The 13,663-nt window shown below is 44.5% G+C and overlaps 1 protein-coding gene across 1 annotated transcript in view; it reads right to left on the bottom strand.

Annotated features, from left to right (window-relative positions):
• The window catches only part of antxr2a (ANTXR cell adhesion molecule 2a), a 112,114-nt gene that overhangs the window by 35,352 nt on the left and 63,099 nt on the right, over nt 1–13,663 (bottom strand). The window contains exons 13-16 of the mRNA XM_084054749.1: nt 7,998–8,048; nt 7,153–7,242; nt 3,719–3,886; nt 3,120–3,200 (exon numbers count right to left, since the gene is read on the bottom strand). Coding sequence (XP_083910875.1) covers nt 3,120–3,200; nt 3,719–3,886; nt 7,153–7,242; nt 7,998–8,048 — 390 coding nt within the window. The remainder of the gene's footprint in view (nt 1–3,119; nt 3,201–3,718; nt 3,887–7,152; nt 7,243–7,997; nt 8,049–13,663) is intronic.

Here is a 13,663-nt window from a genome sequence, read left to right as displayed (position 1 = left end):
AGGCCTGAGGTTCCGATTCTACAAATGTCTTCTAAATCCTAACAGTTTTTTGAAAAAAAGTTATGTTGCTATGTCAGTGGTTTTCAAACTTTTTAATGTCAACCCCAAAATGTATATGTATTTGGCCGCGGACCCCCATCTCAAAATATGTTGTTCCAGGGACCCCCAGAAGCAAAAATTTGAGTTACAAATGTTCGCTTTTAAAATATATATTCAAAGGTTTGCACAAACTTTCTCAAAAATAGCAGATCTACAAGCTCGTAGCGCGGCACTCGGTGCCGCGCGACGAGCTTGTCTATCTGCTATTTTTGAATAGCCAAAGTGTAAAATAATGCTTTTTAGCTCAAATCTAAAAATGACGCAGATGCGTCCCAGGTCTTCATGGATTAAATGAAGGTCTGGCGTCTGAAAGAAAGTGTGCCAGGAACAGTGGTGTCTTCCTGGCCGCCGGCCTCTCTCCTCTGTCCTGTTCCTGTTTTTAGTGGCTCTAAATAAACCGTTTACGCAGCAAACCGGTGCCGACTGCACCGTTTTTCTTTTTTGTTTCCACTTCCAAGTGTGTTTTCGGAGACCGCCTGGGATGACCTAATGAATTCAAACTATACTTCATAACAGCCCAGTCCAATGTTTGACATTAAAAAGACTAGCGAGTTGACATTTTTTTCAAAACGCTGTTATTTTCCGATCTGCCCCGCCCATAACCATGTGACTCTGGCCCAATGAAAACTGCCGACGCGCACGTCAAGACGCCGGACCTTTCCGCACATAAAAGGCGTCCTCCTGTCATTAGCGAGACCACTGACTGCGTTTACTTGTTAATGCTCTGTATATCTCGTTACTTTTTGGTGTCACTCGCGTTGCTTTTAATGGTCTTCTGTGTCTTGTAATATAAGCTCACGCTGCTGGTCAGTGTGACTCTCTTACAAAACCACAATGAGACACACAGTGCTGACTGGATGCTGGCAGCCACCCATCACAGCTGATGGGCCGGTTTTCCCCCTCTGCTCTCGTTCTTGTGTGCGTGTACGTGTGCGTGTGCGTGTGTGTGTGTGGACCCAATGTCCCCAAAAGTATAGTAGAATTTGAGAAATGGAAATATCTTTTGAGTTAGTTATGTCCGCACACAGTATACAGTAATGCAAACCTGTGTGCGTGCGTGCATGTGTGTGTGTGTGTGTGTGTGTGTGTGTGTGTGTGTGTGTGTCTGTGTGAGAACAGACAAAGAGAGAGACGGAGAGAGAGAGAGAGAGGGGGGGGGGGGGGGGGGGTGGTACTCCAGTTGACATGTTTACAGTATGACATCATTCTGTGGCCCATTAAGGACACTCGGTACGGTTGCCAGTTTCAGGGCCGCGCCCATCGAACCTCATGCTTGTCCCAGAGGCCGATGTTCAGGAGGGTCTGTTATGATGAACAAGTCACTTTCGTGGCGTAAAAAGGCGAAAAAAGCTTTGCGGACATTTCCAAACATGTAGATCTGTGTGAATCTGCTGCCAGTGAGGAGTACTGTACAGTTATAAACACATATAGCGTCCCTATTATGTCGAAATACACTCGCCCACTTGAAAATCTCAAAAGCGGTCTACAAGCTTGTAGATCGGCCATTTCCCGGAAAAAGATTTGGTGTAGAGGGGAAAAAAGAAGGGGCCCAAGTATAGAACCCTATAGTCAATAAAGTGTATGAGTGCGTAATTAGTTACAATTACAAAATAACATCAAAGTAGAGAGGTAAAGGTCAATGTCACATCAAGTACAAACATCCTATTAAATCAAGTAAAACATTCTATATACGTAAGCAAACTACAGTATGCAATACATGCACTTTTCTGGTATACATGATATTGCAGGACACGATTCTGACCCGTCTTACTGAATCTGGGGGTGATTTAACCACAAATAGACATTTCATAATGTCTTGCACATCACAGAACAATTAGAACGTCATTGCCCATCATACCCTTTGATGCAACTTCCACTTATGGTCAAAATAACCAACCTAACAGTACGAGCTAGATCAGCTATTTTCGGGCCATGATATTTGGTGTAGAGGGGAGAAAAAACAGGAGGGGACCACGTATAGACCCCCTGGGGAGTCTAATACTATAGGATTTAAGTGGTTCATTAATACAGTATATGCATCTGCAAATTGGTGCTAATCTATTGGTTTTTGGATTTGGTGTGTATAGCTCGGTCTCCGCAGCAGATGGTGTGGGTTTTATGGATTAATTACTGCCTTAAAGAGGAGACAGTCAAACATCTGGCGCGCTCTGATGCTGCAGTGTTTATTCTGTGCGGTCCTCCCGCTGACCGCCAAGTTTGCGTGTGGGCAGCGCAGAGCCGTTGGCTGTGAGCTATAGCGGCTCCTATTCCGAGGAAAGGCAGAGAAAACCATATTAGGCCGCAGCCTGTCACGTCCTGCTGTGAGTGTGTGCAGCTGTGTGGGCTTACACAAAAGCCCTTTTTTTCTCTCCTTTCTTTTTTTGACACAACAACAATGCCTCTCGCACCTTGCGGTGACTTCCTCTGACCCTCAGCGACAATTCAGCGGACTAAACACAGAGCTCTGAATGGCGTCGGGTTCTTAAAAACGTGTTTCCATTGTTGCGGTTGTTTATCATTATTTTTGTTGCACACTGTGACTGTAACAGTGGTGGAAACTAAGTACTTTTAATCAAGTGCTTAACTTGAGTAACATTTTTTAGGCTTTCGTAAGCTTTCGTGGTTCTGCCGATTGCATTTAAGCCTCAAAAATTATAAAACTGGTGTTCACTTGTGAATACGGAGCAAAACGTGTAAGTGCCATGAACTTTTATTTGCGACATAGCTAGTTTTTCGTCAATAATCAAAAATCAAATGCAAAACATCCCATTTACTTTAGTCGAGACAACCAGGATGTTGGTTCCGACTACAGAAATACATCCCTGGCACCTCTCTTTGCTGCCAGTTCCAGCAGTTCAGGGCTGATTGGGTGTCAGTTTCAGCTGGTTCAGGGCTGATTGGGTGTCAGTTTCAGCTGGTTCAGGGCTGATTGAGGCCAGTTTCAGCTGGTTGAGGGCTGGTTGGGTGTCAGTTTCAGCCGGTTCAAAGCTGATTGGGGTGTTGGTTTCTGTGGTTCTTACCTGGTCTGCAGAAGTTGGCCTCATGAGAGAGACGCGGTCGTACTGCCGTCGTAGCAAAGCCCACAGCGCATCCAGACGGCCCTGATCAAACACAAACCAGTGACAATCAGGTTGGTATGGTCATACATGTGGATGTATACAGTATATATTAATCTCAAACTGGGATGCCACATATGGTCCCCCCAAATCCCTAATCTGGGCATGTCATAATACTGTAGGTGAACAGCCTGCAGGGCCGTGGTCTGACCTTAATGGGAGAGTACCAGGTGTTTTACTTCGATGGGAGTAGCCTATAGACCACATTCACACGGCGGCCATATTGCTATTAGGTTAATGATATGCCACCCCGTAGCGTGCATTTTCAAAATAAAATTCTATGGCCGCCTTGTGAATATGGTCTATACCAAGTGTTTTACCTTAATGGGAGAGTGCCAGGTGTTTTACTTTGATGGGAGTGGCCTAAACCAGGTGTTTTACCTTAATGGGAGAGTGCCAGGTGTTTTACTTTGATGGGAGTGGCCTAAACCAGGTGTTTTACCTTAATGGGAGAGTGCCAGGTGTTTTACTTTAATGGGAGTGGCCTAAACCAGGTGTTTTACCTTAATGGGAGAGTACCAGGTGGTTTCTCGGTGCAGGGTGGGCGCTGGTTTGGGAGGGGGTCGTTTGATCATTGGCTGTTCCTCCTCCTCTGGAATGGTCACTGTGGCGTTCTTCGCATTCTCCAGCTTGGCGCCCTCCTCCGTGGAGCCCTTCTCTCCCCAGCGCACCTACAGGGGCCACAAGAACACACAATACTCAGCTTAGTACCAAATAGATAGATACCTTAACCCATTAAGGCCTGAGGTTCCGATTCTACAAATTCTTCTAAATCCTAACAGTTTTTGTTGCTATGTCAGTGGTTCTCAAACCTTTTCATGTCAAGGACCCCAAAATGCATATGTATTTGGCCATGGACCCCATCTCAAAATATTGTTTTCCAGGGACCCCCAGAAGCAAAGATTTTAGTTACAAATGTTCGCTTTGAAAAAAATGTATATTCAAAGATTTGAAAAAAAAATCTTGATTTTTCAAAAATAGCAGATATACAAGCTCAAAGCGCGGCACTTTGAGCTTGTATATCTGCTAGTTTTGAATAGCCAATGTGTAAAATAATGCTTTTTAGCTCAAATCAAGAAGTGACACAGATGCATGCCAGGGTTAATTGATCCCGCTGGGGAATTTCAGTCGCCCAGAGGCAGCACAGCAGTTAGAGTTACAGAGTTACAGTTAATCCTGAAGCTCAGCTGTTTTGGTGGATTTGCTAAACAAATGAGGAAAAAGTATGAAATATATGTGTTTCAATATGATAACCTTACATAGTAATACTTTAAGTGGTTCACATTCACAGTCATATTCATAATACTTATCACTTTAGACTACTATAGTCTTTTGAAGGGGAAGAAAAAAAAGCTTCTACGCAGGTTGATACACAAGTGAACGAATGAGTGTGCATGCGCGCGTGTGTGTGTGTGTGTGTGTGTGTGTGTGTGTGTGTGTGTGTGTGTGTGTGTGTGTGTGTGTGTGTGTGAGCGCTTGCGTGTGTGTGAGCGATTGCGTATGCACGTGCGGGAGCGTGTGTGCATGCGTGCATGTTAAGCCGTCCTGCATTTTAATTGAATTCATCACATCTGTTGCGAGGAGAGAGTGAACAAAAAAAAAAAAGAAATCCACCCCGCAACACGAACGGGGAAAAGGTGAGGTAATTAGCGACACATTCTTCACGCTGTAGGTTAAGCCTCGACAATACAGCAACAGATTCTCACAATCATCTGAGGGATGCAACAACCCCCCCCCCACCCCGACACCCCCCCACCCCAACGGTCCGCTTCGTCAAAAAGAAGAAAGACACGGCGCAAAAAGACACACCGATGAATAAAAGATACGTTGTTTGCCATCTCAGGTTGTATGTGCCTTTGAAAGACAGTGGGGGGGGACGCACTGGTAGATGCAGGGGGGGGGGCTTGGTTTTGCCAGCGGGATGCCTTGAGGAGAGAGAGAGAGAGAGAGAGAGAGAGAGAGAGAGAGAGAGAGAGAGAGAGAGGGCGAGTGGATGTTAAGCGAACACCTCTGCCAGTTGATCCACCAGAGGAGAGCCTCAGAAGTGGAGATGGGTTGTCGAGGAGAATCAGCACCGCCGCTGCCAGAAGAGAGGCACCTCAGAGACCAAGAGAGGTGTTCTGGGAAACGTATAGCCACGAGTGGTGGAAGATGTGCTCAGGTTGATTTGACTTTGATTGAATATCACCATATACTAATACCTAATACAAATGGTAAAAGGCCTGTGTTTTACTTGAGTAAAAGTACAAAAGTATTGGCTTCAAAATATACTTACACCGAAGTAGAAAGTGAAATAGGAAAAAACATTTAAGCTTTTTCAAATATAGCAGATTTACAAGCTCACAATGCGTCACACCGCAATGCGTTGTAAAGCTTGTATATCGGCTATTTTTCAATGGACTTAGTATAAAATAGGGAGTAATTGGTTAATGTACAGTATATTTTGTAATAATAATCTACTTTAAATATACAAAGTAACTTGTAACTTAAGTTCATATAATTGCACTAGCGTAAAAAAGTATACATTTTTCTCTGTGATGGAGTTGATTAGAATTACGAAGTGTCACTGGATCTTAGCAAACAGCCAGTGATCCACAGGAGGAGACCCTCAGAAGTGGAGGACTGGGCTGTCTGAGAGAATCAACCCGCCGCTGTGAGAAGACAGGGACCTGTGAGAGGAGTTCTGGGAAACGTAACAGAGTGAACGATGCGCGGTAAAATGATCACGTGAAGAAGAGAAAAAAAAACTCCAGATAGGTCTCGGGAAAATCCTTGCCACACCACGCCTCTTCCTTTAAACCCGATTCCCTTGGTTGCAGTGGGAGAAGGCAGGTGGATGACATTGGCGCTGATGTGGTTTGGGAATCGCGGCTGGGGATTGGGCGGTGGTGGGGGTTTCGGTTGGAGAAAGATGCGAGCGCGTCAAGCTGACAGCTAGCCACTCAATCCATCATCGAGGCCAAGACTTGATCCGATCAGGCTCCGACGGCCCGGGCGTGACATGGCAGGGGCCTGTCACGTCAGAGCCGTCAGGCTGGGATAACGGAGGGGCCGGGCGGCCCTACCCCCCCCCCCCCCCCCCCCCGCTGCCCATGGAACCTCCGTACGGTCAGGTACAGCTCGCTGCTTCGGAAAGCCCCGCGTCAGCACTTTGATCTGAATGGACTCGCTTGATAATCCCTGGTGATGAAGTTTGGTTTGACCTGGAGAAACTGCTAAGTGGTGTTATAGTGACGTATTCTCTAAGCCAAATACAGTACTGCTTTAAACCAGCTAGATACGTTTTTGCAGGACAAGTATAAAGCATGTTTTGTTTATTAATCAAATGTGAAATCATCACAGCTAATGTATGTTTGATGGTCTAGTCAAAGATATATACATTTGGACACGCTCGTGTCCAGAAATGACCTACTTTCATACAATAGGATCAAATCCCACCTAACATCATGTTATTGTTGTTGTAAAGGAACAATACAAAGAGAGTATGTTTCCGCTTTTAACAAAATTAATAAATATTCGGGATACTCGGTCGCCGATCAAAAGAGTGGATCATATGACTTAAAACGCATGGATCATATGACTTAAACACTGATTCCACGTGAATGGTTTTACCAATGGTCTGTCGGTTACCAGCTGGCTGAAAAGGGCAATGAAACAGTTGGGAGGAACTGACCTCCATGCGTTTGATTCAGGGAACAGAGCTGACCTCCATGTGTTTGATTCAGGGAACAGAACTGACCTCCATGCGTTTGATTCAGGGAACAGAACTGACCTCCATGCGTTTGATTCAGGGAACAGAACTGACCTCCATGTGTTTGATTCAGGGAACAGAGCTGACCTCCATGCGTTTGATTCAGGGAACAGAACTGACCTCCATGCGTTTGATTCAGGGAACAGAACTGACCTCCATGCGTTTGATTCAGGGAACAGAACTGACCTCCATGCGACTGATGCCTCCGGCTCCTCGCCCGCCGTAATAGGAGGCGTCCACTGTGGGCCACTTCTTCTTGGCATCGGGTTCAGGTTCCTGAGGAGAAGAGAGAAGTGGTGAGAGACAGACAAGACAAGACAGACAGACAGACGTGAGAAACACACTTTCTGAACAGTAGTCTTAAAGGAGTAGTTCACCCAAAAAAATGACTTATTTTCTATCAATTACACACCCCATGAAGCCTTGAATCCATGGATTTATTTGAGTTTTTGTCGCATTCCTAAGCTAATAATTTCATTCCTGTCTCCTACCGGCTAATGTATCCGGTAGGAGACACAAAGTAGATTATTTGTGTCTCCTACCGGAAATACACCGGGCATCAAATTATTGGCTTAGGAATGCCACAAAAACAAAAATAAATCCATGTATTCAAGGCTTCATGGGGTGTGTAATTGATAGAAAATAAATCATTTTTTTGGGTGAACTCCTCCTTAAATCCTTTAATGAAACTCTAAGCCAGATTGCGAAACCACTGAAAAAGGAACAACCGGATATCATAGAGAGAGCATTTATACGCCGACGTGAAAGACTTTTCTCTCTACATAACATGACAACATGATAACAAACCTCTTATCTCCATAGTTTAACTTCATCATACTACGGCGTCAAACAAAAGCATCAATAGTAGCAGATCTACAAGCTCGAAACGCGGCGCGAAGCGACGCGTTTCGAGCTTGTAGATCTGCTACTTTTGATGCTTTTGAATTTGAATCCTGCAAAGTAACAGACACATGAGTTTTTTTGAGGGTACAAGGTGACAGCTTCTACCATTTTAGGTTCTATATACTCACTGGTGGTGGTGGGCGGGAGGGTGGGGGTGGTGGAGGTGGGTCCTTTATGACCTGGATAGAGAAAGAGGAAAAGACCACCGGTCAGCGAAAAGCCCCCGACGGTCCATGTAGTCACACACACACACACACACATTTTGTCAAGACTGACACGACATGATGGAGGCGACGCGTGACAGGTGAGTCAAACACAGCTCTCTGTGTGTGTGTGTGTGTCTGTGTGTGTGTGTGTGTGTGTGTGTGTGTGTGTGTGTGTGTGTGTGTGTGTGTGTGTGTGTGTGTGTGTGTGTGTGTGTGTGTGTGTGTGTGTGTGTGTGTGTGTGTGTGTGTGTGTTTGTGTGTGTGTATGTGCGCTCGCACAGTGGTGTAAAGTAAGTACATTTACTCAAGTATTTTACTTTACTGGAATATTTCCAATTGTCTGTACTTTTACTCCATTACAATTAATTTAAAACTTTAGTTACTAGTTGCTTTGCAGATATAAATTATTATGTTATAACACATACATTAACCCCTTTAGCCCTATTTAATACATTTGAAAATAGCAGATCTACAAGCTCACAACGCGAGGCGTTGACATTTCAGTTGGACTTTGGTACTTTAAGTACATTTTGATACCAATACTTTCGTACTTTTGCTCAAGTAAATGTTTAATTCCGGACTTTTACTTGTAACAGAGTACTTCTACATTGCATTATTGATACTTTTACTTAAGTAAAACACTTTTTCCACCACTGTGCGTGTGTGTGTGTGTGTGTGTGTGTGTGTGTGTGTGTGTGTGTGTGTGTGTGTGTGTACGTGCGCGTGTGCGTCCTTCGCCCTGGGTGTTGACTGATTACAAGGATCCCCCCGCTTGTGAACCAACATCGGGGGACCCCCGCGGTGCAAAAATAAATAGAGGCTTGAAAACCAACTTGTTGACGGTGGGGGGCGGGGGGGGGGGGGGGGGGGGGTTGGAGGGAGGGTGGTCTTTGGGGCGAGCGAGGCCGCCCCGTTTAGCTCTTAATTAATTGGATGGGGTTCAGCGCTCCCAAGCAATACCCCCCAATCATAAAGTCCTAAGGAGTTAATTAGCCCCAATGAGATTCAGAGGAGAGCGCGTGGGCTCAGCTCCAAACACGCACACACACACGCGCACACACACACACACACACACACACACACACACACGCACACACACACTCGCGCACACAGTGATGGAAAGTACATTACTCAAGTACAGTACTTCAGTTACAAATGTTAGGCACTTTTACTTATACAGAACATATAGTTCCATTTTTGGATACTTTCTCAGAGGCAAATAATATTGTACTTTTTTTTACTCCACTACCATTATTTAACAGCTTTAGTTACTAGGCTGCTTTGCAGATTTAGATTATTACTATAAAACATACAATAGGTGATAAACGATGTACTAGTATAAGTGAATCTACCCAGCTGCACATGAAGTCATTCAAATCAGCTCCACTTTCAGATGCAACATTTAAGTGATGAGCACATTAATGCATTACTGATTAGTATTGCTTATTACAACCCAATTATTTGATCCATTTTCCATAACGAATACTTTTTGTAACTTAAGTATATTTTGATGTCAATACTTTTGTACTTTAACTCATGGAAATATTTGAATACAGGACATTTACACAATCTGGGAACCATTCGGGTTCCCAGATTGTGTGGGAACCCACACAGTAATTTTCCAATAACTTTTTGCCTAGTTTTTGTTTATTCCTACTAACAACCCTACATGTTTAGGGCAGTGGTGCTGACAGATAGAATATGTCTTGAGAAATTACAAGTAACACAATATTTTTTACATTGTGGTATGTTTTACTCAAGTAAAACCCATTTGAGTACATCTTCCAGCACTGCACAGTGAGTATGAGTGCGTGCGTGTGTGCGTGCGAGTGACCAGCGCAGCAGCAACAGTGTGGGTGACAGCCCTGTGTGACAGGGCTCCTGAGTAGCAGGTTGTCCCCAATGTGATCCCACTCAGGGACAAGATTGCCCCCGACCAGCGCTCCCGTGTGCACAGCAAAGCACTCCTGTGTGACACTGACGTTTGTCCCTCGTCACTCAAAAGCTGGACGTCCAGTCACTTCCGATGAGAGGATCATCAGAGCCCGACCCATCCTGTATTATGCGTCTGGGCCGATACCATCTAAGGCAGTGGTTCTCAGACTTTGTCATGTCAAGGACCCCCAAATTGACACTTATTAGCCCGCGGACCCCCATTCGAAAAGATAAGCCAGGGACCCCCATTTTACGGCTCTCTAGCAGTGATTCTCAACCATTTTAATTTCAAGGACCCTCAGTTTGACATGCATTAGGCTACGGACCCTCGTTTAATGGCATTTCTATCCCTGGGACCCCAATTTATATTGTAAAATCAATGCTAATTTAACTCGGAGAGTGTACAAATGGAACCAAATGGACCCGTTAGGCCACGGCCCACCCAGGCCCACCCATGTGTGCGCCCCTGCCCCAAAATAATATTTGAACTGGGGACCCCCCCCACCATAATAAGCACTTGGAATGTAGGAGTAGACTCTGTTCCACAGATCAATATTGATCTACAAGCCCAAAACGACTCACAATGCGAGGCGTTGTGAGCTTGTAGATTGGCTAGAAAAAAGAAAATGCCTCTTTCTTAAAGGACAAAGTTTTTTTTGTATAGTTTGTTATTACTTTTGATGCAGTAATGGTCTTTTTTTCTTTTCCTTCTTTTTTGAGGTATTATACAGTCCAAGGTGACAGTGACGCCATGACTAAACCAGATGACCTGCCTCCGAAACACGGCTCGGGTTCTGCAGTCCTCGGGGAGGACCGGGGCCGTCCATTGTAAAAAAGGCGCTGCACGCTTCAACCTATGACTTACACAAAAAGCCGACTTTAACAATCTGCACATAAAAGACCATTAATACTCCAGACCAAGTATCTCAGCCTGGAGGGGGGGGGTGCCAAAGTGTGAGAGGCAGACCCGTTCGTCCATTAAGTACCGCAAGATGGACACTGTGCTGACACGGCAGGTTATGCATTTGCTAAATTGGTTTTTACAGGGCAAAAAAAAAAAAAAAGAGCAATGTAATTATGGCATATCACGGGTCCCTAGCAGCTGTTTTATTCACAGTTAAGAGCAGGGATAACCATTACGCTTTTCCAACACACTGTTGTCATTAGAATAATTAAAAACAATCAATTAGGGTTAATTCATCGCTGCTCTCTGACACACAACTGCATGTAAGCAAATCCTCGCGCAAAGTCCAGCAGCCGAGCAGCCCGCTCCATACGCTGATTAACGCCATTTCAGGCACACCTTACGCTGGTGGGATTAGCTCTTTTTATTAACCTATTAAGACCGGGAACGCATCCGTGAGTCATTTTTAGATGTCTTTGGCTATTAAAAAATAGCAGATCTACAAGCTCATAGCGCAGCACCGAGTGCCGCGCTATGAGCTTGTAGATCTGCTATTTTTTTAAAAATCGTGAAAATATGTGAAAATCTTTGAATATATATATTTTTCTAAGCAAACATTTTTAGCTCAAATCTTTGCTTCTGGGGATTCTAAAAATGTCTTCTAAATCCTATCATTTTTTGGGAAAAACTCATGTTGCTATAATATATCAGTGGTTCTCAAACTGTTTCATGTCAAGGACCCCCAAAATGATATGTATTGGGCCACGGACCCCCATCTCAAAATATGTTGTTCCAGGGACCCCCCAGAAGCAAAGATTTGAGTTAAAAATGTTCGCTTAAAAAATATGTATATATTCAAAGATTTGCACACATTTTCACAATAAAAAAATAAATAGCAGATCTACAAGCTCGTAGCTTTTAGATCTGCTATTTTTGAATAGCCAAAGAAATCTAAAAGTGACACACAGACGCGTTCCCGGTCTTAACGGGTTAAGTAATTACGCAGCAGCTTTCGCGGACATATTGTCGGATAAATAAAGCATTATACAAATGACTGGCCTGCGTCGCCGTCTTTTTTTTTCCTAAACTACCTGATTCGACAGATGTGACGAGCGCCCGCCGATGTGGCGACGGCCGTAACGCGGGATAATTAAAAGCTAAACCGCGGGATACTTAGCCATCTGACATTAGCTCCCCCGCGGCGCAGGCGTGGCGTCGGCGCGGCCAACGACCGGCCCACAGGGGGGGAAATGTGACCAATCGGAGGCGAGCGAGATGCGCCGGGGCCACATATGGCGGGCTTCTCCGTAATGGTCCAACTGGAGTCGATAATCCATCCACGTTCTCATGCACGTCCCAACTCCACACCGTGTTGACTCAAGCTGTTTTCACCCGGCTTTATGGTTCGTATAGGGTCCGTGGCAGGGAGCATATTATTCTCTGTTGTCAGGCAGAAATATCCTATCTACGTATTCTAACTTTTTTTTTTCGCAAATTATCGCCCTACTTGATCATACTACAGCGTCACACGAAAGCATCAAAAGTAGCAGATCCGCAAGCTCGACAATGCGAAGCGACGCTTGTCGATCTGCTACTTTTGCTACTTTTGAATTTGAATCCTGAAAAGTAACAGTTTGGATGAGGTTTACCCACGACAGAGACGATATTTGCAAATGAAAAACAACGCGCCTCTAATTTGCCGACGACTGAATGCATTGGTGAGAACATGTGGTAGAAAAAGTTTTAGTCGGGGGAGGGTTGGGGGTAGGGCTGGGTAATTGAACATAATATGTAAATGAGGTAAATACTCAATACAAGCGCACAACGTTGTGAGGTTGTAAGATTGCCCATTTTCAGCGATGAAGTATAAAATCAGGGTTAAAGGAGGAGTTAACCCAGAAAAGATCTTATTTTCTATCAATTTCACACCCCATGAAGCCTTGAATTCATGGAGATTTTTTTTTTGTTTTTGTCGCATTCCCGAGCCAATAATTTGATAATTTGAAATTATTGACTTAGGAGTGAGACAAAAACAAAAAGAAATCCATGAATTCAAGGCTTCACGGGATGTGTAATTGATAGAAAATAAGAATAAGAAGAAATAAGAAAAATATCTTTTGAGTGAACCACTCCTTTTAGAGGAGAGCGATTTGCCATTGCAGGGCCACTTTTACCTTAACCACATGACCTTGCTGATCTGCTATTTTTGTCGCTTGTTCGCCTATTTTTGCCAAATATTCACCTATTACGACAGAGTCCTACCATCTCCGAATAGGGACGCTAGGGTTCTGTCATTATAGGCAACTTATTCTGCAAAATTCGGAAAACATTTGGCCAAAATAGGCAATCAATCTGCAAAAACAGCAGATCTACCAGCTCAGAGAGCGGTAGATCAGCTAGTTTCACTGAAGTACAGCAGTCTTAAGTTTCAGCAAGCTCTAAAAGTGGAAATAATCCAAAAGGAGGTATTTTCCAAGTGTTCTGCCGCGCGTGACAACGTTCAGCAACGGGTGGGTGGTGCAAAGATAAAGCAGGAAACGGCTTGCTGCATCGCGCATCCGCGCGCATCTGGTGTGAACTTTATATGTAGGCCAATGCATGCCGTTCTGATTTCATTTTCCAAAACAAATCATAAAACAAAGAAAAATCACCGCAGAGCAGCAGCACAGCACATACTGTGTGACCTCTCTCCTGGCAGCATTCCATGAGGGAGAGAGAGAGAGAGAGAGAGGCGGAGCGTGTGTGTGTG

The sequence above is a fragment of the Gymnoscopelus microlampas genome, assembly GCF_963454915.1.
Source record: "Gymnoscopelus microlampas genome assembly, chromosome: 4".
Classification (NCBI taxonomy): Eukaryota; Metazoa; Chordata; class Actinopteri; order Myctophiformes; family Myctophidae; genus Gymnoscopelus; species Gymnoscopelus microlampas.
The sequence above is the reverse complement of the archived record's forward strand: the minus strand, read 5'-3'. Positions and strand labels throughout refer to the sequence as shown.